The 27,950-nt window shown below is 40.6% G+C and overlaps 1 protein-coding gene across 1 annotated transcript; it reads right to left on the reverse strand.

The window, feature by feature from the left end:
* Window positions 1-23,121: 23,121 nt before the first annotated feature.
* LOC116857060 (growth-regulated alpha protein-like) lies at window positions 23,122-24,891 on the reverse strand. Its single transcript, XM_032840921.1, has 4 exons — window positions 24,761-24,891; window positions 24,536-24,659; window positions 24,369-24,452; window positions 23,122-23,886 (listed from the first exon to the last, which is right to left on the reverse strand). Exons 1-4 carry the CDS (start codon window positions 24,852-24,854, stop codon window positions 23,871-23,873), a joined length of 318 nt encoding a protein of 105 aa, XP_032696812.1. The 5' UTR covers window positions 24,855-24,891; the 3' UTR covers window positions 23,122-23,870.
* Window positions 24,892-27,950: the final 3,059 nt, after the last annotated feature.

Consider the following 27,950-nt stretch of genomic DNA (forward strand, 5'->3'; position numbering starts at 1 on the left):
ATATTTTATTGTTAATTTAGTAATTTTCACGCCCAATAGCAGTGAATAAAAGTTATTGAGCCACAACCTTAGCGAGGTTTTGTATTTTTTTTAAAGATTTTATTATTTATTTGACAGTCAAATTAAAATATTAATAAAGTAATAATATAAGCAGCTTTAATGCAGTATATTGACTATTGAAATAAAATAAACAAGTTTATTTAAAAACACAAATCATCTAAAACTGACTCCCCATTTTTTTGTATGTAGATTTTTTAAATCTACATAATTTTAAATTAAAAAATTAGTACTTAATGACCATCTGACAAAGAATCTTCAAGCAGTGGGCTTCACTGATGAATTCTTTCAAACATTTAAAAGAGCAGTAATAACAACCCTATACAAATCTCTCAGACGATAGAAGAAGGAACACTTCCCAACTCACTTTATAAGGCCACCATTGCCCTGATATCAAAACATTATAAGAAAGACCAACTACAGACCAAGATACCTCAGCAGCATGGTAACAAGAATCTTCAAAACAATAGTGAATTTAATAGCAATATGTATAAATATATGTAATAAATCACGATTAAGAGGAGTTTATTCTGGGAATGTAAGTCTGGTTCAACATTAAAAAAATCAATCAATGTAACTCACCATAACAACAGATTGAAGAAAAAAAAATGATCTCAATAGATGTAGAAAAAATATTTGACAGAATTAAACACTTCTTCATGATAAAAGTAATTGATATTCATCAAGCTGATAAAGGACATCTATGAATAACCCACAGCTAAAGTTACACTTCGTGATGAAAGATCCCTGAGATTAAGAAAAAGGCAAGGTTGTCTTTTCTAACCATTTCTATTCCATATTGTACTGATTATTTGGGACTGACTGAAAGGGGTACAAAAGAGCTTTTGAGGTTGACGGAAATGTTCTGTATTTTGATCATGATATATATAGTGCATGGTCTATACAATTGTGAAATGCATCAAATTAAAGACTTAAGAAAGTTTTTATTATGTAAATTATACTGAATCAAAATTGGTAAAACACAGGGCTGAAACATGTATTGGTTCTCTTTAGATGTAATCCACATCCCTCTCTAATGAAGAAACCCCTTTTCTAAGAGAATTATGAATCACCTTGATTTTCTGTAAGTAATTCGGCCTCTAGAGGGCACCCATATTTCATGAACTCAAAAGTTTGGCAATGGTTTAAAAAGCGATCATCAACTACTACATCCGAAAATAATGTATTGTATGGTGACTAACAAAACACAATTAAAAAAAAAAAAAAAGAAACTGTTGATGTGCTATATTTTGGCTAATTGAATTTAAATAAATACTGAATACCACCTATGAATGTAAACGCACAGGAAAGAATAATACATATGAAAATTTTTCATTAGCAGGTTTGGAAGAATTTAGTAATAAAATTTGTTCAAACATTTTTTGGCCATAATAATACAGAAAATCAAAATGTTGCTTGTGGAAGAGATGAAGCTTCTTTCATCAGTGTTACCTAAATAGTAGACTCAAGGTTGACTTTCATCTAGATGTTGTACGTCATTTAGACATAACCTTGGAATTCTTTTTAAATAAAGGTTATATTCTTGGTTACATGCTCATTATAGAAAATGTGAAAGTTACAGAAAAACTGAGTGAAAGAAGAGGAAGAGGAAAAGGAGAATAATTAGTAGAAGCCACTCTTGTCATCATAATCCCTGTGTGCAGAGATGAGTGCTGTCAACGTTTGGGCATACTGCTCCGGAGGTTTCATATATATGTTATTTCTGCTTGATTGTAATCACATATAACAAAATGTTAAAACTTAACCACTATTTGTTGTCTCGCCATGAAAATGAAGAATAAAATAAATACTTATTTAGGGGCGCCTGGGTGGCTCAGTCGTTAAGCATCTGCCTTCTGCTCAGGTCATGATCCCAGGGTTCTGGGATTGAGCCCCGCATCAGGCTCCCTGATCAGTGGGGAGGGCCTGCTTCTCCCTCTCCCACTCCTCCTGCTTGTGTTCCCTCTCTCACTGTCTCTCTCTGTCAAAAAATAAATAAAATATTTAAAAATAAATAAATGCTTATTTATAATGTAGAATGTTCATGATTAATTATGTTCCTTTGAAGTGTTTTTAATAGTATTCAACTAGAAAAGTTATAATGAAGTGTTATTAATATTTGGTAGTCCCATAAAATTGTCCGTATTTCTTTGGTGGCTCTGACTCCCTTATGCAGGAAAATCTTCTTGAGTCATTATAACTGAAAAGGGGTGAGCAGTGGATAGCAGAACTCCTTTTTCCTTACCCCAAACACTCTCCACTTAAGTTGTTAGAGGACAAAAATGTAAACTATGAACAGTAAAAAGTCTCAGATGAAAAGAACATTTTTTGGATTTTTACATACTGTGCTTATGGTACATTTCCAAGGAGAAAAGAAACTGTACATACATTCTGACTCACCTTTTCCTTGCCATGTAATAATAATGTGCTCATGTTTAGGTAGAAAGGACAGTGAAATAGATGGTAAACATAAGTTTGGAGCCTTGTTTGTGGAATTACCCATACTTTTATTGAAATCCACTTGGCACAAATGAGTTGAGTATAGATTTTAACTGATAAAAGGGACAAAGGGAAGAGAGTTCATGTGAATGTCAAAAATTTTATTAAAAATAAATAGTACTTGCTAATATTTATTGGAAACTTACTATACTCTTGGTACTGTAGTACTGCGTTACATGCATTACCTTTACTTAATCCTTACAACAACTTTGTAATGGTTTACAGGGAACTAACCTTTTCCTTCTCATTTTACTGATACAGAATCTGAGGGTCTTAGATCAAGCGACTTTTTCAACATCACAGCTAGTCTGTGCCAAAGTTGGGGTTCATACAGAAGTCCATCTGGTTGTAACAGCCACACTTTTAACCCTAATACTCTTCCTTCCAGGAACTTCACTTACATAACCTTTTCAAAGCAGGACTTCTTTTTTCTACTTTAAAGTACTTTATGAACATCATCACATTGTGCCCAAGGAAAACTTTGCCTAAAGAATTAATTTGAAAGAACTGATATAACTTCAGTCCCTGAAAAGAATTCCATAGGGCAATTTGATGCCTAATACAAGGCACAGATGAGGTTCTTGGTGTAAATTCACTGGTTTATTAAATAACAATGTGAGGAGTGGCTTGCTCTTGTCCTTATGACTGTTATCTCCTTCATTGTCCACAGGCTATTACATCCTGGTAGCTATAACACTATTTGTATACATGGATAATTGTAGTATATTAATTTGTTGTATGAAACACCTTTCTGGTACTCTTTTTGAGTGGAAATGAAACCCTTTCTTAGCCTCTAAAACTAGAATAATCCGCATCCCCATGATGCTCTTTATTGAAGGCTCTTAACTGCTATTCAGGTGTGAGAATGAGTAATTTGGGGAATCAGACCTGAAAGCACATAACAGTGAAGATAGTGTTGCATTTACTTAGGAATATATGAATACAATGATTTAAAATTTAATTAAATAATCATTTATTTAGCACATACTATGTGCCTATATCAATAAACTGACAATTGATTAAATTGTCCACAGTCATTGTTAAAAATGGATTAGACATCCATTTTAGATCTTTAAAACTGTTTTAAATTTTTTTTTATTTATTTTATTTTTAGAGCAAAAGAGAGAGAGAGAGTGCCCAAGCAGGGAGAGGGGCAGAGAGAGAGAGAGAGAGAGAGACAGATAGAATCTTGAGCAGACTCTTTGCTGAGCACAGAGCCCAAAGAGGGGCTCAGTCCCATGGCCCTGGAATCATGAGATGAGCTGAAACCAAGAGCCAGATACTCAACTGACTGAGCCACCCAGGCACCTGGATTTTTAAGGTTTTTAATAAAATACGATTATAAACTTGCTGTTAGGATATCTAAAGAACTCCAGAAAACCGCTCGACACTTGAAAATGAAAGAAAAAGTGAAATGGGAAATTAATGGTGTATAGAATCAGAAACCAATATTTAATACAATATTGATCACAAACTCATTGGAAGATGCAGTGTGGTGTATGATTCAAACAGGCAGCCACCTGAATGCTACAAATCAGCAAGCGCTAAGTCCACTGCACATTTTGGACCAGTGGGTTTCATCCACGTGGAGGACTCGCTTCCATGGGGGAACAGGAGGTACTGAACCTATCATGCTAGACTCATTCTTTCCAAATAAGTGATTTCTCCTCCCAAGAGAGTCATAAAATAGGGAAAGTAAAGACCAGGAATGTTATGCAAATCGAGCTAGTTCAGTTTAAAAAGAACCGTGGGGCCGGCAGAGTGTTCTTCCCATAGGTATTTCTAAAATATGAAAAAGAACAACAGTAACAACTTACACATATAACAGGAGTCAAAATCGGCATCGGAGATTAAGGTCAGAGACAAGGACAGAGGGAAGACCATACAAACATACTTGGAAAAGATGACCATCAGCAAGCCAAGGAGAGAGGCTTCAGAAGAAAGCCTGAGGACACCTTGATCTGGGGCTTCTAGCCTCCTGAACTATGAGAAGAACAAATTTCTGTGGTTCAAGCCACTCGGTCTGTGCTACTTGGTTGTGGCAGCCGGCGCAAAGTAACACTCAACCTAAGCTCGGTGACAATGGCTGCAGGTGATAGGCGGGCACTGAAGAATCTCAAATAGAAGAAGGACCTTTTAAGATCTGCTCTTCAGGGGCCACCCGGGTGGCTCAGTTGGTTAAGTGACTACCTTCACCTCAGGTCACTATCCCGGAGTCCCAGGATTGAGTCTCACATCCGGCTCCCTACTCAGTGGGGAGTCTGCTTCTCGCTCTGAACCTTCTCCCTCTCAGGCTTTCTCTCTCTCTCTCTCTCTCTCTCTCTCTCTCAAATGAATAAATAAAATCTGTAAGAGAAAAAAAAAACAGTCTGCTCTTTAGAACAATGACTATGCGATGCATGAGATTGTTGGGAAGGGATAGCTGGGGGTTCTGGGAGACTAGTTAGGAAGTTACAACAACGGTGTAGTGAAAGCTGATGAGATCATGAGCAGGGGGAGCGGTAGAGGGAGAAGCAGACAACCCGTTGAGCAGCGAGCCCAAAGTGGGCTTGATCCCAGGGTCCTGGGATCATCACCTGAGCAGAAGGCAGATGCTTAACTGACTGAGCCACCCAAGCAGCCCTAAGTGAATTGTTTATAAAGTAAAGTGGAAAAACACAGGAGCGGTGGGTAGGCTTCCCATGTGGCCTCCGGGAAGAGCTAACCAAATTACGGTGGTGATGTATTAACACCAACGGCAAACAGCAAGGAGAAATTCCAGGAGATAGGCATCAATCCAGATTGAGATCAAAGCATTTGATGACCCAGCGAGGGAAGGCTCAGAGCTGGCAAGGGGTAACAGTCAGGATGTTTGTGGCACCCGATGAATTACCATGTCACGGAGAAGAAATGCACCTCACCCAGGAACACACAGAGGGTCTCTTTGTGGAAGGAAGGGTCGGCATTCCACAGACTGGGTGCAGTCGGGTGGAGCTGGCGGTGGTATCAGAAGGAGCAGCAAGGACAGGAAAGGGATGGAATGATCCTGGCATTATGCCTTGGCTCTGCCCTTAATAGGCTTTATAACCTTGGGCAAGTCAGTTGACTTCTCTTTCCTTTCACAAGCAAATCAGGGTAAACATGAGGTGATTGTTATTATGACACTTTATTAGCTAATTAATACTTAGAGGGCTCAGAAAAAGCCCCCTGGAGGTGATTTATAAAGTAAGAGCTGAAGAATGCATAAAAAAGGAACGGAAGAAAAGCCAAGGAGGTGTGGAGGTGAAACGTGTTCTAGCAACAGGGAACAGCATCTACTGTAAGCCCCTGAGTCCAAACAGAAAATGCTGTTTTCAGAGAACTAAGAAGTGATTTGATACAACTACAGCATAGAGTTCCATCGGGACGACATGAGAAAACAGAAATTGCAAGCAGTTGAGTAATTTGTTCAAGGTCACATAGCAATAGGGTCTGATCTGTGAATTCAACGTGCCTATACCAGGACTTGCATTTAAATTATTAATCCTAGAGACGTCTGGGTGGCTCAGTCAGTTAAGTGTTTGACTCTGGACTTCGGCTCAGGTCATGATCTCAGGGTCCTGGGATCAAGCCCCACATGAAGCCCTGAGTCAGTCTCCACGCTCAGTGGGGAATCTGCTTGAGGACTCTCTGTCTCTCTCTCTTTCTCTCTCTTTCTCTGCCCCTCCCTCTGCTCGGGCTCTTTCTCTCTCTCAAATAAAGTCTTTAAACTATTGATCCTATACAGCCTCCCTATAGCACTATACAAAAAGAAAACCTTTGCCAAGGGTGGTAAAGGCTTAATATTTCTCAATGTGTTTAGGAAGTCACACAGTGAATATTCACTTGAGCTTAAGTAGAAAAATCCAGGCGAGAATGTTAGAACAAGGGTCATTAGGTATACAGAATCAGACCTCCAAAGCAAGTAAGCTAAACTTAGTCGGATAATTCAACCAATAGCCTACTAACCCTTGCTTTCACTCTAGTCCTCCAGAAAAGAAAGAAACCATCTCGAAACAGATTTTGTGACTAACACAAGATCTCAGTGATTAGTTTTCTATTGTAAACTTACTTACCACTCACTAAATAGAAAATGAGCTCGAAAAAGCCACAGTAATTGCCTTTATTTTACAAATAAAACCAAACCCAGATCCAGATCCCTCCAGTTTTACAATGGACTAGCATGGGTGGTGGTGTTACATATGATCCAGAGACGGGACCAGCTGGTGCATCTGTGCCTCTTCCCCAGAGCACCAATCCACAGAAGATCACACACATTGGCTCTAAGATCTTCTCTTCGTCCTCCATGTTCACATGTTCTGCTACAACGTGGTAAGTTGAAGAATTATTTTTGTTTGTCCTGCATGTGATTTGCCGGGATTTCCGAATCTGATGTTTGTTGTCTGATGACCATGGAGGTGTGTGGCTCAGACCTTCCTCTGACAGCACCGGCCAGAGGAGCTCCGTTAATGTCTCAGGGAGGAGGTTGGCTTCACAGTGCGCCTTTCACTGGTAGTGGTCACCTCTCAGTGTTGTTTTACCACATTTCCTACATTTCTCTTCGGGCTTCCCCTCCACCTCTCAAATGCATACTCCCACCTCAAGCCCAAAGCTGTCCTCATTTTCCCAGTTCTCCCCAGGGATTTGTCACCTGTGCTTGAAGTAGGACTTCCAGCAACACTTCTTGTAGTTGAAGGATTTCTACCCAAGGGGGAAGGAAAAAAAGGAAATTTTGCTCAAAATTCCTTGTAGCTGAAATACCTGTGCTTTGATCTGCCTAAGATAACTTACTCCAATTTGATCACTTCCACATTTAGTAGGGATAATTTATTACATGAAAGGTATAGTCACAATTCATTATCATCTATAGCAGAACTTTTATTTAAATATCCATCTACTTCAGAAGAAAAACTCTTGCTTCAGGACCTTTGACATGTGGTGTAGCTGTCTTCAATCTTTTTAATAATACATTCTCAGGAGCCAAGCAATTTAATTTTCCATCTTTCAATGCAACTCTGAAAGGAGACCATTTGGATTACTAAAAATGAGAGTACTGCCTTTTAGAAAATGGTTTATTTAAAATTCTAGAGTGATTTAATTGTATTTATTGGTTTAAAAAAACTACAAATACACATCAAAATAAATGTGTCCCAGACATTACAGCAACCATATATTTAGGATACAACATTCCACAGAGACTACCACAATTTTCTACCCTTGACTATGAGTAATGCCAGTTAAGATGTGAGATAGAATCCTTTCAGCAATAACCAATCAGAAAGCACTTATGACTGTGCATGTAATATGTACATAATACATGTAGCTCTATGCACAAGGTTCTGTCTTCGTTAATCGGGAAGTGGATCTCCCAAGTTGCCACCATAGAATATCCTGTATATATTGGTTAATATATTAATATATTAAGAGGCATTTTTGGCCTCTTTTTGTTTGCTTTTTTGTCCTGCTTTCAGAATCTCACTAAAATCTCACTTTTGACTGAGAAGAGAGAGGCAGTGTTGTCAAAATCAAAAGGAATGTGGTCTGTGTTGCTATTTAGGTTCCCATTTAAATTAATTCTGAAGTCTCTATGGCTGGTCACAGACCATAGGACTTCACCTACTTCTCCAGGGTCTGGAAGTTCCTTAAGTCCAGGCATGACCATCTCACCATAGTTTGAACTCAGAGTGGAAATTCCATGATTTAAAACTAATGTATTCAATATCCACTTCTGGTTTAAAAAAGAAACTCTTCAGAAATTATAAATAGTAGGTGACTTCCTTGACCTCAAAAATCTATAAAGCATCTCTGATAAGTACTATATTTAGTGACGAAATGTTTAAGAGCTTTGTTGAGAGCAAAAAAGACTGTCTGCTATCTCTTGAAGCTTGCACTGAATATTTTAACCAGTTGTAGTAAGCCTAGGGGAAAAAAAATTACAATAAAGGGGGGGGGGAAACCCTGCCATTAGAAGCAGATGACATAATGGCCTATGTGAAAGGTGAAAACTAATTAAAATTATTTTAAAGGTGCATCAACGATCCCTACCCTAAATGATTTATAAATTCAGTGCACTCACACCAAAACTCCCATACTGACAAGCTGGTTGTAAGGTATATTTGAAAGAACTAAGAAGAACTAAGACACTTCTGAGGAAGAACAGTATGCTGGGGAGCTTGTCTTTTCACTTATCAAGAATGTTTACGGTGCTGTTGTAGTTAAGCCCACACGGCACTGGTGTAGATATAAACATATTGAAGAAACAATGAGAAAAAGACAGAGTCTAGAAACGAATCCATTACATATATGTTATCTTGATTTATGGCAGAGCCTGCAAGATGATGGACTTCCCTATAAATGGTGCTCACACAATTCATTACCCGTATGTGAGAAATAAAAAGTGAATTTCTCCCTCACATTGTAGAGAAAAATCAATTCTGAGTTCTAAGGATAATAGACAAACTATCCAATTTTAGAAGGAAATACAAAGGTTTTTTTTTTTAATTTTGAGAAGACGACATAAAAAAAGTTATAGTGTAAAAAATTTATTTTAAAAAAACACCACAGATACAACTTTTTGCCACATACATAAATGACAGCAGTTAGTATACAAAACATGGTTTTAAAAGCTTTTATGAAATAACAAATACCAAAACAGAAAAAAATGGGCAAAAACAAATTCACACAGGGTGAAATACAAAGGGCTCATAATCGTGCAAGAAGATACTCCATCTCATTTGTAATAAGGGAAAGGCCTATTAAAACTACAGTAAGATGGGGGGAGGAGTCAAGATGGTGGAGAAGTAGCAGGCTGAGATGACATCAGGTAGCAGGAGATCAGCTAGATAGCTTATCAATCCATTCTCCAATCTCCAATCGGAGACCAAAGAGAAGAAGAGCAACAATTCTAGAAACAGAAAATCGACCATTTTCTGAAAGGTAGGACGGCGAAGAAGTGAAATTAAAGTGACGGGAAGATAGACTGTGGGGGAAGGGGCCAGCTCCTGGCAAGCAGGGGAGCAGTGGAGCACAAAATCAGGACTTTTAAAAGTCTGCTCCACTGAGGGACATCACTCCAGAGGCTAAACTGGGGTGAAGCCCACGTGGGGTCAGCATGGCCCCAGGTCCCGCGGGGTCACAGAAGGATCGGGGGTGTCTAAGTGTCGCAGAGCTTGCAGGCATTAGAGCGGGGAAGCCTGCTACAGAGACAGAGCCGAGGAGTGAGCTTTCAGCTCGGGGTTACCTTGAACAGGTTGCAGGCTGGGTGAGCTCGGAGCGCAGCCAGAGGCCAGGGACATGGGACTGATTGAGCCCTTGTCTCTGAGGGCACACTGAGGAGTGGGGCCCCGAGCTCTCAGCTCCTCCAGGCCGGAGATTGGGAGGCCGCCATTTTCATTCCCATTTTCCGGAAGTCTATGGAAAGCGTTCAGGGAACAGAAGCTCCTGAAAACGAACCCGAACGGATTACTTAGCCTGGCCCCTGGTAAGGGCGGTGCAATTCCGCCTGGGGCAAAGACACTTGAGAATCACTACAACAGACCCCTCCTCCAGCAGATCAACAAGAAATCCAGCTAAGACCAAGTTCACTTACCAAGGAGAAAGCAGAATTCCAGAGGAGGAGAAAGCAAAGCCTAGAATTCATGGCTTTCTCCCCATGATTCTTTAGTCTTGCAGTTAATTTAATTTTTTTTTTGTTCTTCTAATTTTTTTTAACTTTTACTCTTTCCTCTTTTAACGTTTTTTAACTAGTTTATCTTAACAATACATTTCATTAAAAAATAATAATAATAATCTTTTTTGAACCCTCATTATTATAGTCTTATTTTATCATTCATTGTATCTAACTTTATTTTTTGTATACACATAGAGTTTTTTCTTCTAAAAAATTTGGGTACAACTTCTTCTAATAGATCAAAATATACCCTAAATCTAGCTCTGGGCTTGTTCTAGTCTCCAGCTTGAGCAAAATATCTCCACTTGCTTTTTCTTTATTCTCCCAACCAACTTACTTTATCAACTCCTTTTTTAGAAATTAAAAAAAAATTTTTTTTCCATCTTTATAGACATATTCCATCCCTTCATTGTGTTTACCCTTATATATGTTTTTCATTCTTTAAAGTTTTGGGAGGTAGTTTCTTCTAAGGGACCAAAATGCTCCCAAAATTAAGTGGGTGACCCTGTTCTAGTCGCCAGTCTAATATATATATTTTTTCTTTTTTATATTTTTTTCTTTATTTGTTTTCTTTTTTTTTTTTAATTTTTTTTTTCTGAACTTCTTTTTATCCCCTTTCTCCCCACCATGATTTGGGGTCTCTTCTGATTTGGTTAAAGCACATTTTCCTGGGGTCTTTGCCACCCTTTTAGTATTTTATTTGCTCCTTCATATATTCTTATCTGGACAAAATGACAAGGTGGAAAAATTCACCACAAAAAAAAAAAAAAAGAACAAGAGGCAATACCAAAGGCTAGGGACCTAATCAAAACAGACATTGGTAATATGTCAGATCAAGAGTTCAGAATGACAATTCTCAAGGTTCTAGCCGGGCTCGAAAAAGGCATGGAAGATATTAGAGAAACGCTCTCTGGAGAGATAAAAGCCCTTTCTGGAGAAATAAAAGAACTACAATCTAACCAAGTTGAAATAAAAAAAGCTATTAATGAGGTGCAATAAAAAATGGAGGCTCTTACAGCTAGGCTAAATAAGGCAGAAGAGAAAACTAGTGATATAGAAGACCAAATGACAGAGAATAAAGAGGCTGATCAAAAGAGGGACAAACAAATACTGGATCATGAGGGGAGAATTCAAGAGATAAGTGACACCATAAGACAAAACAACATTAGAATAATTGGGATTCCAGAAGAAGAAGAAAGAGAGAGGGAAGCAGAAGGTATATTGGAGAGAATTACTGTAGAGAATTTTCCTATTATGGCAAAGGGAACAAGCATCAAAATCCAGGAGGTGCAGAGAAACCCCCTCAAAATCAATAAGAATAGATCCACACCTCGTCACCTAATAGTAAAAATTACAAGTCTTAGCGACAAAGAGAAAATCCTGAAAGCAGCCTGGGAATAGAAGTCTGTAACATACAATGGTAAAAATATTAGATTGGCAGCAGACTTATCCACAGAGATTTGGCAGGCCAGAAAGAACTGGCATGATATATTCAGAGCTCTAAACGAGAAAAACATGCAGCCAAGAATACTATATCCAGCTAGGCTATCATTGAAAATAGAAGGAGAGATAAAAAGCTTCCAGGACAAACAAAAACTGAAAGAATTTGCAAACACCAAACCAGCCCTACAGGAAATATTGAGAAGGGTCCCCTAAGCAAAGAGAGACCCTAAAAGTAGTAGATCAGAAAGGAACAGACAATATACAGTAACAGTCACCTTACAGGCAGTACAATGGCACTAAACTCATATCTCTCAATAGTTACCCTGAATGTTAATGGGCTAAATGCCCCAATCAAAAGACACAGGGTATCAGAATGGATAAAAAACAAAACCCATCAATATGCTGCCTACAAGAAACTCATTTTAGACCTGAAGACACCTCCAGGTTTAAAGTGAGGGGGTGGAAAACAATTTACCATGCTAATGGACATCAGAAGAAGGCTGGGGTGACAATCCTTAAAACAGATCAATTAGATGTTAAGCCAAAGACTATAACAAGAGATGAGGAAGGACACTATATCATACTCAAAGGGTCTGTACAACAAGAAGATCTAACAATTTTAAATATCTATGCCCCTAACATGGGAGCAGCCAACTATATAAACCAATTAATAACAAAATCAAAGAAACACATTGACAATAATACAATAATAGTAGGGGACTTTAACCCTCCCCTCACTGAAATGGACAGATCATCCAAGCAAAAGATCAACAAGGAAATAAAGGCCTTACGTGACACACTGGACCAGATGGACATCACAGATATATTCAGAACATTTCATCCCAAAGCAACAGAATACACATTCTTCTCTAGTGCACATGGAACATTCTCCAGAATAGATTACATCCTGGGTCATAAATCAGGTCTCAACCGGTATCAAAAGATTGGGATCATTCCCTGCATATTTTCAGACCACAATGCTTTGAAGCTAGAACTCAATCACAAGAGGAAATTTGGAAAGAACCCAAATACATGGAGACTAAACAACATCCTTCTAAAAAATGAATGGGTCAACCAGGAAATTAAAGAAGAATTGAAAAAATACATGGAAACAAATGACAATGAAAATGCAACAGTTCAAAATCTATGGGACACAACAAAGGCAGTCCTGAGACAAAATATATAGTGGTACAAGACTTTCTCAAGAAACAAGAAAGGTCTCAGGTACACAACCTAACCCTACACCTAAAGGAGCTAGAGAAAGAACAACAAAGAATGCCTAAACCCAGCAGGAGAAGAGAAATCATAAAGATCAAGCAGAAATCAATGAAATAGAAACCAAAAAGACAATAGAACAAATCAACAAAACTAGGAGCTGGTTCTTTGAAAGAATTAATAAGATTGATAAACCCCTGGCCAGACTTATCAAAAAGAAAAGAGAAAGAACCCAAATAAATAAAATCATGAATAAAAGAGGAGAGATCACAACCAACACGAAAGAAATACAAACAATTATAAGAACATATTATGAACAACTCTATGCCAACAAATTTGACAATCTTGAAGAAATGGATGCATTCCTAGAGACATATAAACTACCACAACTGAACCAGGAAGAAATAGAAAACCTGAACAGACCTATAACCAGTCAGGAAATTGAAATAGTCATTAAAAATCTCCAAACAATCAAAAGCCCAGGCCAGACGGCTTCCCAGGGGAATTCTACCAAACATTTAAAGAAGAATTAATACCTATTCTCCTGAAACTGTTCCAAAAAATAGAATTGGAAGGAAAACTTCCAAACTCATTTTATGAGGCCAGCATCACCTTGATCCCAAAACCAGACAAGAATCCCATCAAAAATGAGAATTACAGACCAATATCCTTGATGAATACAGATGCAAAAATTCTCACCAAAATACTAGCCAATAGGATCCAGTAGTACATTAAAAGAATTATTCACCACGACCAAGTGGAATTTATTCCAGGGCTGCAAGGTTGGTTCAACATCCGCAAATCAGTCAGTGTGATACAGCACATTAATAAAAGAAAGAACAAGAACCATATGATACTCTCAATAGATGCTGAAAAAGCATTTGACAAAGTAAAGCATCCCTTCCTGATCAAAACTCTTCAAAGTGTAGGGATAGAGGGCACATACCTCGATATTATCAAAACCATCTATGAAAAACCCACTGCAAATATCAGTCTTAATGGAGAAAAACTGAGAGCTTTTCCACTAATATCAGGAACATGGCAGGGATGTCCATTATCACCACTGCTATTCAACATAGTACTAGAAGTCCTAGCCTCAGCAATCAGACAACAAAAAGAAATTAAAGGCATCCAAATCGGCAAAGAAGAAGTCAAACTATCACTCTTTGCAGATGATATGATACTATATGTGGAAAACCCAAAAGACTCCACTCCAAAACTGCTAGAACTTGTACAGGAATACAGTGAAGTGTCAGGATATAAAATCAATGCACAGAAATCAGTTGCATTTCTCTACACCAACAACAAGAAAGAAGAAAGAGAAATTAAGGAGTCAATCCCATTTACAGTTGCACCTGAAACCATAAGATACCTAGGAATAAAGCTAACCAAAGAGGCAAAGAATCTATACTCAGAAAACTAAAAAGTACTCATGAAAGAAATTGAGGAAGACACGAAGAAATGGAAAAATGTTCCATGCTCCTGGATTGGAAGAATAAATATTGTGAAAATGTCTATGCTACCTAAAGCAATCTACACATTTAATGCAATCCCTATCAAAATCCCATCCATTTTTTTCAAAGAAATGGAACAAATAATCCTAAAATTTATATGGAACCAGAAAAGACCTCGACTAGCCAAAGGAATATTGAAAAAGATAGCCAAAGTTGGTGGCATCACAATTCCAGACTGCGAGCTCTATTACAAAGCTGTCATCATCAAGACAGTATGGTACTGGCACAAAAACAGACACATAGATCAATGGAACAGAATAGAGAGCCCAGAAATAGACCCTCAACTCTATGGTCAACTAATCTTCAACAAAGCAGGAAAGAATGTCCAATGGAAAAAAGACAGCCTCTTCAACAAATGGTGTTGGGAAAATTGGACAGCCACATTCAGAAAAATGAAATCGGACCATTTCCTTACACCACACACGAAAATAGACTCAAAATGGATGAAGGACCTCAATGTGAGAAAGGAATCCATCAAAATCCTTGAGGAGAACACAGGCAGCAACCTCTTCGACCTCAGCCACAGCAACTTCTTCCTGAGAACATCGCCAAAGGCAAGGGAAGCAAAAGCAAAAATGAACTATTGGGATTTCATCAAGATCAAAAGCTTTTGCACAGCAAAAGAAACAGTTAACAAAACAAAAAGACAATGGACTGAATGGGAGAAGATATTTGCAAACAACCTATCAGATAAAGGGCTAGTATCCAAAATCTATAAAGCGCTTAGCAAACTCAACACCCAAAGAACAAATAATCCAATCAAGAAATTGGCAGAGGACATGAACAGACATTTCTGCAAAGAAGACATCCAGATGGCCAACAGACACATGAAAAAGTGCTCCACATCACTCTGCATCAGGGAGATAAAAATCAAAACCACAATGAGATGCCACCTCGCACCAGTCAGAATGGCTAAAATTAACACGTCAGGAAATGACAGATGCTGGCGAGGATGTGGAGAAAGGGGAACCCTCCTACACTGCTGGTGAGAATGCAAGCTGGTGCAACCACTCTGTAAAACAGCATGGAGTTTCCTCAAAAGTTGAAAATAGAGCTACACTACGACCCAGCAATTGCACTACTGGGTATTTACCCTAAAGATACAAACGTAGTCGTCTGAAGGGGCACGTGCACCAGAATGTTTATAGCAGCAATGTCCACAATAGCCAAACTATGGAAAGAACCTAGATGTCCATCAACAGATGAATGGATAAAGATGTGGTATATATATATATATATATATATATATATATATACACACACACACACACACACACACACACAATGGAATACTATGCAGCCATCAAAAGAAATGAAATCTTGCCATTTGCAATGATGTGGATGGAACTAGAGGGTATTATGCTGAGCGAAATAAGTCAATTGGAGAAAGACAACTATCATATGATCTCCCTGATATGAGGAAGTGGAGATACAATGTGGGGGGTTTGGGGGTAGGAAAAGAATAAATGAAACAAGATGGGATCGGGAGGGGGACAAACCATAAGTGACTCTTAATCTCACAAAACAAACTGAGGGTTGCTGGGGGGAGGGGGGTTGGGAGAGGGGGGTGGGGTTATGGACATTGGGGAGGGTATGTGCTATGGTGAGTGCTGTGAAGTGTGTAAACCTGGCGATTCACAGACCTGTACCCCTGGGGATAAAATACATTATATGTTTATTTAAAAAATTAATTAAAAAAATTTTTAAAAAAGGAGAGAGAGAAATGGGGCACCTGGGTGGCTCAGTTGTTAGGCGTTTACCTTTGACTCAGGTCATGTGAGATAAACCCCCCATGGGGCTCCAGGGAGCCTGCCCCTTTCTCCTCCTTGCTTGTGCTCTCTATCTCTGTCAAATAAATAAATGAAGTCTTTAAAAAATAATAAAATAAAGAGAGGGAACAGAAAAAAACAACTACAGTAAGATACCATTAGTCAACAATTTTTTAAGTCTGTTGGCCAGTAGGGGGAGGAAGAGGAACATGCAAAAATTGTTTGTAGGCAGACTAAGTCAAGTATAACCATTTGTAAAATTGCATTGTAGGATGAAGTTGAAGGTGCGTATACAACCTTCTAGGCCCTGAATTTCCCATCTCTTCTGATGAGGCTGTGTCTTCAGTTACTGGGGCAGGGAGGGTACCTTTCATGTGGGAGAATTTATTCTCTACTTCGAGGGGGACAGAGGAGAAGCTGAATGTCCTTAAATATGCTGGCTCCTAAGTAAGTTTTATTTAAAATAATCAGTGTGCCAAAGTGGCACACTTTGGGGCAGCCTGCCCTTGGCTCCTACAGTGTAGTGTCATCAAGATAACCTATAGAAGCATAAAATTAACTATCTCATTCTGAAAATTTATTAATATGATAATGAAATGTGAGATCTCAGGTGAATATAATAATTTCATCAGCAATCCAACATTAAAATAACTGTCTGAGATTGTCTTGCAGTCGTATTACTACTATCATCCTTAATAAAAGAAGTACAAACCATTGTAGTCAGCATCTCAAGGTAATTAATAGATTTTGTTCTGCCTTTACATAGACTTCTTTGACACTCAACAATCTGCATGTATGTCTGGTTTAATTTTAGATATTTCACAGTTTTTATTTTGCTTAAAGCCAAAAAAAAAAAAAACTTTAGATCTAGTTTCTTTTTTATGAAACACTCCAGTGGATAAAAGGAAAAAAATTTAAAAAAAGTTTGTAAGGTCTCAGTAGGCACTTTTGATTTCAGACCTCGGTGGATTTAGCACAATAATATTCTTTATGGACTGCAATCTGGAGATGAATTTTTATGGCTTTCTCTTTCCCGGTTGAAGACTGAAAGGAAAAGATTATCAGAGGGGTATTTCCAAGTCAATAAGGAAGTAAAATTATTTATCTCGTTTGTTTATTTGGGAGGGATGGGGAGTACAGAATGCCATAAATTTGATAACAGAGATAAAAACTTTTTGCTTTATTATTTTTTGGGAGTGGAACTGTGCAACTTTGAGTAATCTATAACAAACAAACAAATAAACAAAAACCCCACATGACATCACTTGGATTAAAACCTCAAATCAGTAAACCAAGACTTACTACCTTATCTAAATGCAGTTTCAACTGCATTCCCAGAGTGCTGTAATCTTTAACCACTCAAAATGTAATCTCCAGGTCAATATGGAATCACCAGGTCGATACTAGGAAATTTACTGATAGATGTCTTCTAGGACTGCTTTATCTAAACAATGCATTCCTTGCTAATAACTTCCTTTCTTCCTTCTTTTCTTCCTTCCTCCCTCCCTCCCTTCTAACTTTCCTTCTCTTTTTTTAATGCTCTCTTTCTACCTTCAAGAACTTTTTTTGTTGGGGGCACCTGCGTGGCTCAGTAAGTTGAGCTTTGGACTCTTATGTTGGCTCAGATCATGATCTCAGGATTGTGAGATGGAAGGTTCTCTTTCTTTTTTCCTTTTTCAAAAAAAAAAAAAAAATATATATATATATATATATATATATATATATATTTTTTTTTTAAAGAACCTTTCTTGTTGTCTTGCTCAGTGGAGCTCCCCTCTACTTGCTACATGGAATGCTGCCTGATTCATTAATCGTTTAATGAAGTCAAGTAGATCTTCAAATTTATTCAGTTGAATTTTGTTTTTTAGCAGATCCAATGTCATTTTCAGCTAATGATGATTTAGAGAATATTGTCATGAGAAAGTTTGTGCATCTTTTTAAAAACCATGCTTGCACAAAGTAGGAAATGAATATGCTTTCATGTATCTTTGTCTTTTATGTCTACTTGCCCAATCATATTTAAGGTCTTAATGGAATCTGCCATTGACTGATAAATTAATAAGTCTTGTCCTGTCAAGAGCAGTATGTTAAGTTTCAAAAGTTCTCAAAACTGAATTATTGGCAGTGGCTTATGAGCTCAAGTTCTATTCATTGTTTTGTTAAATGGCCTTGGTTATGTCATATTTAACATTATTTTCTGCATCAATAAGTCAAATCCTTTAAATAATATAGTTACTGATACAGTACCACTATGTGCATAACCTCAATAATCAGTATATCTCATTTGTCCTCACAAGGGGAGGTGTCATTGAATTGTGTCTATAAAGACTGATAAAAGCCCAGCTTTTAGTCTATCTATCTTGAAACCTTACAACAATGCTTCAAGGATCATTTTTATTTTACCGATGAGGACAACATTGAAACTCAGATGAGGTAAGTAATTTGGCAAGGTCACAAGACGAGGAAGAGACTGTTTTTTTTTTTTTTTTCCTTTCAAGTGTGTTTGGTCACAGTACCCGTAATTTTTCTTTAGCCCACACTGCAATGGCTCATGGAGAGGGGTCTGAGGGGATTCTGGAGAAGCAAAGGGAAATGGTGGCTCTACCATACGCTCACAGAGGAGGCTAGAGTCACGGTCAACTCACAGGCCTCTTTGATGGTCCTCTAGATTGGACTAATATTCAAAAACCTTGGTTCTCCTCCTTGCTTTGTACTTAGATAGCTCTGAGGGCACTGAGTTAGGTGGTCTGAGTGCTTGTGTGTTTTGTGGTCCAAAGAGCAGACTTCTCTGAATTCTAATTGGCTTCTTCATGTCTGGGTCCATTTGATGTGTTCACGACTGCTCAGGTCAGCCTCATTTTCTTTTCAGAGGACTGCTCAAAGTAAAAGGTACAGTCCCAGTTACCTGTCACTATCACTCTGAAGGCAGAGGATGAAATGATCCCCAAGGAACGCCATGCACACAGGTGAAGATAAGGTCCCAGATGTGGGCTGGTGAACTTAATAAGACTTCTGCCTCAGCCTCTGTTTTATGGAGATGTTTAGATAAAACAGAACTCTCATCTTAAAATTTTTCTGTTCCAGCAGAGATACCACTAATCTACATTGGTATTGCTGGACGTCTATCTCTCATAGAGCTCACAGTTTGTCAGTTTTTGGAATTCTCTAGAGATATCTCAGAAGAACTCCCAAACAAGGAATCATCTTCACAGAATGGGATCAGCCATCATTCCTCTTCTTCGGTCCTGGCTTCTTTCCCTGGAAACCTCAGGTGCTGCTTCCATTACTATTTCCTGTTGGTTTCTCAGAGTCAATGGTCACACTACATCTCACTGTTCTAAGACTGATCTGAAGAAAGAACATCGTTCCTGCCCTCATCGACCGGTGGCCATCCTCTCAAATACTCTGTCCTCCACTTGCTATCTTGATGTTCCCAGCAGAAGGCTGTCTGGTATGCCAAATCTGAACTTCATGTGGACGATTTCATGTGATACCCTCTCTTGCCATTTTAGTTTGCTACAGGAAAGCTTTCATATCTATGAGTGTCAACCAAGAAAAGGAGGCAGAACTGAAAAACAAAGGCCTTTATTTGGAGTTTCCGAATGGCAATTCCAGGAGGAAACGCAGATTCCAGTGTAACCAGAAAAGTGCCACACCCAAGCTGAGGGAGCAAAGATTTTATGAGCAGAAGAAGGGTTGGGGGAGGGGCAGTCACATGACTTGAGTAAGGGGGGAGGAGGAGGGAAAAAGTCATGACTGGTGCTAACAGATTGAGCCAAATGTGTTCACACGTTGATCAAATATATTGGTGTTGTCTGATGAGACCACTCTTGGTATGCGCTCATGAACTACTCTGCTCTCAGAAAGCCAGACCAGTAGTTTTTAGTCTGGCCACCAACTGTCCTGTTGGTTTTACCAACAACTGCTTGCAAAACAATCACCCTGACTGGCTCAGTTTTAAAGTTACTTTTGTCCAGTTCAAAAGTTCATTGGAAAGGAAAATGGAGCTTCGAAACAGAGCTGCTCATGTCCAGAAATTGTATACATTCTCACAAGAGCAAGCCAGAGGACCCACGGTGGATGCAGACCCAGACCCTCCTCTTGCTCTTCTAGTCATTCATGTCTTCCCTCCCGTTGTGTGATAAATATATTTGGGTTCACTTGAAAGCTTTCCAGTAGTAGCAATCGGGAGGAAAGACTTAAATCTCCTTTGGTTTAACTTAGGAACATTAACAGTAGCTGCATTTATTGACCCTTAGCCAGTGTTGGTACCATTTTGGTTCCTCCCACAATCTCAAACTGCCCTTCTGCAACAGGTACATTTTGTTAGTCTAATGAAAAGTGCTTTGAATACAGGAATTCAGGTCTCTTGTGGAAGGCTGCATAATGGGTTGCCAAAGATGTCCACATTCTCATCCCCAGAACCTACACAATTTGTATATAACTTCTACCTTCATTGTAAAATAAACTTTGTTGGTGTGATTACACTCAGGATCTTGCAATGGGAAGATTATTCTGGATTATCCTGGGTGGGCCTGATATAATCACAAGGATTCTCATGAAAGGGATGCAGAAGTCAGAATCAGACAGAAGGGGAGGTAGCAGTGCAGAAGGACAAGAAAGAGATTGAGAAGGCCATGCTGATCGCCGGGAAGTTTCAGAAAGATGGCCATGATCTGTGGAAGGCTGATGGCCTCCGGAAGCTGGAAAGATCAAGGCAATGGACTCTCTCCTGGGGTTTTCAGAAGGTGCCAGCACTGAGGCCACCTTGACTTTAGTCCAGTAGAACTAACATCTGACTTCTGACCTCCAGAACGAGAAGAGTGTAAGTTTGTATTGTCTTAAGCTACTAAAGTTGTGATAATTTGTTGCAATAGCAACAGAACACTGGTGCTTGGGTCAGATCGCTCCCCTTCTTTACAGAAATACAGGGGTCACCATCATCTCTTCGGCACTGCTTAGCAATTTACTCAAATTATAATGCTTCATTCTGTAACAACTACATGGAGGAGTTTCTATTCTTGTACCCCTTTTACGAGAGGAGCAATGAGGTTTCGATGAATGGAGAAATTTGACCTCTACTCACACAGAAGGCATTAGGAATGGAAAGCCACGGTCAGACCAGTCTGATTCTTCACAGCCTCTTCTCTCAAACAACGCATGAACCAGCTGAAGCTTCTTCATCTTTCTTTTCAGTCACCTTGTTAACTTTTAAAGTTAACAAGGCTTATGTGGAGATTGTCATATTCATACCTTAAAATTTTATCCTGAATGTATATGGAGATGTTCTGCATCAGACAGATTTCTTATTTATTACCTCCCAGTGAGGCAATAAAGCAGAAGTATCACTTCCTGCTTGCCTCAGGCCTTATGCCTGGGGTAATGTGACAAAAGCGGGTTGTCTCACTCCAAAAAGGGGAGCTGGGGGATACAATCGTCTCTGCTTATAAAGGGGAAGGAGGACTTGTTCCACTGTCCTCCTTGAAGGGTCTCCTTCCTAACTTGCTAAAACTAAATCCCAACTCTAACCCCGTGTTATATAAGTAAATCTTTCCAAGAGTCAGATTACCCCTCCTCTCCACTGATAAGACCTTTAGGTGCCTCCAAAGTCTGTGGCTTTATCTCTTTTGACCTGTAAATGTTTGGAGGGCTAGCCTTCCAGTCTCCCACCACCCTGAGGCTTAACCTGACGCCTGTGCCTGGATGTAACCATTGGGTCCTCTTTTAGGAGATTAGAAAAGTTTGATCATCTCTTAGGATCAGAGCAATTCATGAGACAAATGACAGATTAACGCTTATGGTATGTGAAGAGGTGAGAACTTTTACAAGAACACTGAGAAACCCAAGGAAGTTTTCTTTTCCACAGCCTAAAACACATTGACCTTGACTTGGGGTTAAGGAAGGAGTTGGTGCTGGCACTTCTGGATCTTCCAGAATGGTTTGCATGTGTTTACCTCGATATTTAAAGATCGCTGTTCTGTCCATCTCCCTCATTCTGAGCAAGTACCATAGGAGTTACGAAGAGACTAGTATACTTAATTTTCAGGGGAGAGCATAGAGGCTCCAAGTCACTGTTTCTTGTCTGCAGTTACCCAGCAACTTAACACAAGCGTGGGCTTGTGCTATACTTCCTCCTGAAGGCTACGAATGTGCCCGGGAAGTAGGTCCTGAGTCAGAGACGGGCACACACCCTACCTGGCCTTCCCCATTCGTGCACAAATTGCCCTCCCTTTCAGATTGAGAATACATTCTCTTCCAGGCAGCTCAAATGCTTTCCAAGTCATGCGATGACTGCCTTTGTTTCTGCTGCGAAAGCTGGATGTACCCCCACTGACCCAGGGGGCATTTAAATCCAAACTTTCAGGTTTAGAAATATTTGAACCATCACTATACTTGTGAAACACTGGAACAGCATTACACTTGGTGATTGTTAACGGTCCACGTCTTGAGATAAGAAAATAAGACCTTCTCACTTAGACCCTAGGCAGTTGAAACACTCAGCCAACTCACTTTTCCTGCTTTCCGTCCCCCCATTATAAAAATGGTTCGAGTTCTAAGGAAGAATGTAACGTACAGTTTAGCCCCCAGCTTCATTAAGAGGGAAAAGAATGTATAATTGAAAAACCATTTCACAAAATAATTTAAATGAGAGCTCTTTTTAAAAAACATGTATTAACATTCGCAAAATTTTAAAGAGCTCCGACTGAATAACAGTTGTTTATACGGAAACAAAATGAATATTTTCTGTAAAATGGAGATTCTCAAGGTGGGGGACCGCAAGGACTTGGAAAAACCATCAAATACACCTTTGTGAACAGGAGTGGAACTAAGGAGTGCCCGCGCTCGCAGCAGTCTCTAGGTGGGTGTGACCTACAGTTATAAACTTACAGTACTTGGGTATTCAGAAGGAACAACAAATCAAGAAGGAAAAAAGAAAAAAAAAACATAAACAAGAAACTTTTGTAAATAGCTTTATTTTCATGCTATTTGTAAAAACACATTAATAAATATTTAGACTTCTCTATTTCAAGACATAGAGAAGCACCACATAATTAACACTAAACAAGGCATTATGCCTTACAAGGAAGACATAAAATGTCCAAGGGATATTTAAAACATTGGAGTTTTTAAAGCTTCAACATCAGAAATGTTGACCACATACTGTGAAACTCTCTCAATAAATAACAACCGGCATTCTTCTCAACAGTACAAAAGCAGATGTACGCCCACATCCCACCACCTTAACAGGGATGTATTTGCTTGGATCCCACACCATTTATCTCCAGCCTTTACCATGGTGAATGATATGGTATGGTTTCCCCCAACTGTCCCCCCTAGAAATAATAACTTAATGAATGAAGAATATTTAAGATTCATCATCTACAAATTAAATAATAGAGCTGAACCAACTTTGATGGAACATGAAAATGACCTTTTAAAAAGTCATTTTAAAATTTTAAAATAAGAGTACAGCAAATTACCCAATTGATGTCTTTAAATATTAGCTAGGACATTAATATGCTAGCTTTGAGAAAATAAATAAATAAATAAATAAATACATATGTTAAAAAAAAATAGAATGATACTCTTCGTCAATAGTCAAATACATTAAAACACAGCCCAGGGAGTCTCAGGAGGTTTTCATCTTCTGGCCCCATTTCACTAAGTCTGCAACAGTGAGCTATAGGCTTTTGCCTTCTCTCTATCTCAGTTGGTGCTGGCCCTGTGAGGAGAAAATTGTTGCTATTAATAGGATTCGATAAATTGACTGCATAATCCCCTGCCATGTAGCCACCACCTACATCACTGCCCCACGATGCAGAAAATGCCAGGCTCCTGGATCCTAATTAGGAATAAGGGGCCTGTGATCCCAATTGTATTATTAGCTTCAAAAAGCTGGAAAATGTAATGTCCCAGTGGAATAAAAAATTCCATTTGGGACATCACTTAGACCTCATAGCAAACACTTGAAGTAGCTGTTTTTATTTTTCCACATTATTGAGACTTAAAGAGATTCAGTACTTTCCCTGGGGTTACAGGAAACATCAAAAGTGGAGCCTAGGTTACCCTTAGGGCAGGGAATCACTGCAGAGTCCCTGATTTTCAGTCCTTCAGCTAAACCCTTGATAAAAACTCCCGGGGACACTTGCCAGGAGTGGGGACCTATGGGTCTCGTCCCGCGTGTGAGTAAAAGGCACAACTCACTTGTTCAGCATCTTGTTGATGAGTCTCTTGACCAGGGGGGCTTCGGGGTTGAGACAAACCTCCTGCCCGCTCTTGAGAGTGGCTCTGCGGAGAGAAGGCGGGTCCGCGTTAGCGGGGGTGCGGCCGGGCGGGGGCAGCGGGGCTCCGCGGGGCGGGGGGTCACCTACATGACTTCCGTCTGCTCGCAGTGGGGTCCCGAGGGCGTCACCATGACGTTCTGGATATTCTTGAGGTGAATCCCCTGCACGGTCTGCAGGCACTGGCAGCGCAGCTCGGCGGCCACGGGCGCCCCTGCGGGGAGAACGCACCGGGTGAGCGCGCCGTCCCGGGTGGGCGCCCCCCGCCCCCGCCCCGCCCCGCCCCGCCCCGGGGCTGCGGCCGCCGAGTGTCACCTGCGGCGCGGCGGCCGGCGGGGAGCAGCAGCAGCAGCAGCAGCGCGGCGCCGAGGAGCCGGAGAGCGCGGGGGGCGGCGGCGGCGCGGGCCATGGGGCTCAGCTCGGAGAGTCGCGGCGGCGGTGCGGGCGGCTGCAGAGCGGGAGCGAGCGCTGGCCGAGCGGACTCTGTGGCTCCCGGAGTCGGGAGAAGCGCTTTTATCCCCGGTCGGCGCGGGGAAGTGAGCAAGCCCGGGGCCAGGGAAATTCCCGGCAGCGCAGGTCGCTCCGGGGTCGGAAAGGTCGTGGCGGCCCCGCCCCGGGGTGGAGGGGGACCCGCCCTGCCACCCGCCTGCCCGGCCTCCCGCGTGTCCCCGCGAGTCGGGGACGTCCTCTTTCCGCCCAAATCCCCAAAGGGGGCGGGAGTGGCCGTCGCGCTGCTGCTGTCCCTGCGGGGGTCGCGTGGGCGCCCAGCGGTCCCGGGGCGCGGGGCAGGTTCGGCCGGACCCTTCAGTTTGATCCTTCAGGGGAGAGAATTAACTCTCACAGACACTGAAGCTGTTGCATTTGGAAGAGTTGAGGCGGGCATGGCAGCCTCGCTTACCTATACATCCTCCCACTCTAAACTGGGTTTTGCAGGTGGTATTGTCTCCGGGATAAAAGCTCTGAAAGTGTCATCTCAGATGACATGTAAGAAGGTTGGTCTTCTTTGCTGTGTTATCAGCGCAGACACGTCGCACTTAGTCCTGTGCTTTGCGCAGCGGGGCACGGCTGCAGGGGACGGGGACAGACTGCCCTCGCGCCGAGTCGGGTTTGAGGATGCAGCTGGTAACCTGCCGCGTTGCTTCTCCTCGCAAATCTGGGACTTCCCACACTCCCGCAACTCCTGGAGCCCCGCGCCGGTTGTCTAGGACTCCGTGTTTCCGTTCGGGGCAGGTGTTCGGGAGCAGGGAGGGCTGGGACTGGGAGGTCCCCTGTTCTAGTCCTGGCAGAAGGATTATGGACACCAGAGAGCCAGGACCTAGCGGACTCCCACTTTACTCCTCTGAGTCGCCAGCAGACAGGTTTCCGAGCGTGTAAATACTAGGTTACTACGTTGTTCCACCGAGGAGCCATCTGCATTGATCTGGCTCCTGAATTTGATCGCCTAGGGAAACAACTGCCAGCTACTTTAGTTTTCTGAGAATGCCAATAAAACTTTTCAGTCTTTGTAGCTGAGGTCTTCTCACGGGGGCAATGCACTTTTCAGCATCAGTTTTGATATCTCTTTTTGGATTAAAGTGGATAGCTTCAGTAGACTCTCCAGGGTAGCCCAGACCTCACAGATGTGGAAGATACTCTGGTAGTGCTAGTGGGAAGGGCTGGGGGCGGAGGGAGCTGGTCTGCCTCCAGAGCAGGGACAGTGTGGTAGAGCCCTGAAGGCTGGAACCTCAGCTACACCATTTCTTACCCTGTGATCCTCTGATTGTGGGCAATTTATCTACTCTCTCTCCGCTCCTGGGTTTCCTCTGTAAAGGAGAACAGTAATTAAAGCCTGCCTCACAGGGTTGTTACAAGTATTAAATGTGTTAACATTTGCAAAAACATCAGCACATATTGCGTTCTGTAAATACTTGTTAAAATAGAAATTGTGTTTTAAACCCTTCCTGTAATGGACTAAATATGCCCTCCACAAATTCCAGTGTTGAAGCCCTATACCTTGTGATGATGAATTAGGAGTGGGGACTCTAGGCCGTAATGAAGTCTATATGGGGTTCTGGGTGTGGGAGTCTTAGGATGTAATTAAATGCTTTTATAAGAGGAGATACCCAGAGAGCTTGATCGATCTCTCTCTCTCTCTCTCTGTCTTGTGAGGGTACAGCAAGACGATCTGCAAGACAAGAAGAGGGTTCTCCCCAGATATTGAATCTGCCGATCTTGATCTTAGACTTCCCAGCCTCCAGAACAATGAGAAATCAATGTTTATTATTTAAGCCAGCCAGTGTATGGTATTTTGTTTTAGCACCTTGAACTGATGAAGGCACTTACCTGTGGTGAATCCTTATGTAAACAGGGGGAAAACATCTTTCAATTTGTCTTTTAAAATTTTCAGCATCAGGAATTATGAAAGGAAGGTACATCTATATTCTTTCAAGCTCTTAGAACAGATTTTTAAAATCCAGTGTTTGAAATTTTAGTTTCCTATGTAAAATGGGAAAAAGAATAAAAATTCTCCCCAATCCATTTATGGGAAAACGTTTCAGTTATGACTGTCTTATGCCTTGGGCATTAGCAGCTGGATACCCAAACAATAGAAAGTATTAGCTGTAATGATTCCCGGACCCAACCCAAAGTATTGACGTTAGCAAACACACAGGAAGAGTAGAATTTCAATTTGCATATAGTAGCAGCCAAAAGGATGAGACATTCAAGAATTAACTCATTATCTGTGGAATTATCTACAGTGTGACTCCTAAGACTTGTTTAAATCAGAATTATTGGCATTCAGGAAGTAAGTAGAAAGGTATTTTTTTCCTTTCATAATGTACCACTTTCCATTATTTAATTCATTTAATTCACCCCCTACTAAGTTTCAGAAAATTTTCAGAGCACCAGTGTTATAAAGCCCGCCACGATAAACAAATCACTTCTTGTTTTAAGATATGCTGAATGCTACTTTTATATGTGCAAGCTCTAAGTCCATGCTGTCACTAACCCAATGAGGTTATCTCTAAAATATACATTCAGTTTACTAAATTCCATTTTACCCTATAATTGTTACTGTAGCTTTCAGATTTGACAAATACATTGCAATATGCTTGCAAAAGCTTGTGTCACTCTTCTGCCATCAGCAGCTGTCTTGTTAATCGACCCAAAAGAATGAGTGTCGTGGCTCTGCTTTATCCTGACTTGCTTGAAAGCTGTGCTGGCAGATTTGCCACCCTCTCCCTCCCATTTCCCAACAGCTTTAGTTTGTTGTATAATGGTTCTGCTCTGAAGGGAGCTTGTCACTAATGAGATCAGCTATCACCTTGTCTAAGGCCCTCAGTTGCACATCTGTGCTAACCTCCCCTTTCAATCTCTACTACAGTTGCTGTTTCTACCTGTCTGGTACGCACTCTTCCTTCAAACAGAATGCTAGTTTTCCCTCAGGAATCCTCACCCTTGCCCTTATCGGTCCACATGATTAAGGGGAGATGACTTGGCTTTTGAGCTCCCGAGTGGAGTTTGT

This window comes from Lontra canadensis, unplaced genomic scaffold, assembly GCF_010015895.1.
Source record: "Lontra canadensis isolate GAN:19392208 unplaced genomic scaffold, GSC_riverotter_1.0 scaffold1, whole genome shotgun sequence".
Classification (NCBI taxonomy): Eukaryota; Metazoa; Chordata; class Mammalia; order Carnivora; family Mustelidae; genus Lontra; species Lontra canadensis.

Bases quoted from the DNA above. Each gene is read 5' to 3' on its own strand.
- LOC116857060 (XM_032840921.1), bottom strand. From the start codon at position 24,854: ATGGCCCGCGCCGCCGCCGCCCCCCGCGCTCTCCGGCTCCTCGGCGCC. The intron at 24,660-24,760 runs GTGACACTCGGC...TTCTCCCCGCAG, and splicing joins CGCCGGCCGCCGCGCCGCAG to GGGCGCCCGTGGCCGCCGAG. The intron at 24,453-24,535 runs GTAGGTGACCCC...TTCTCTCCGCAG, and splicing joins TGCGAGCAGACGGAAGTCAT to AGCCACTCTCAAGAGCGGGC.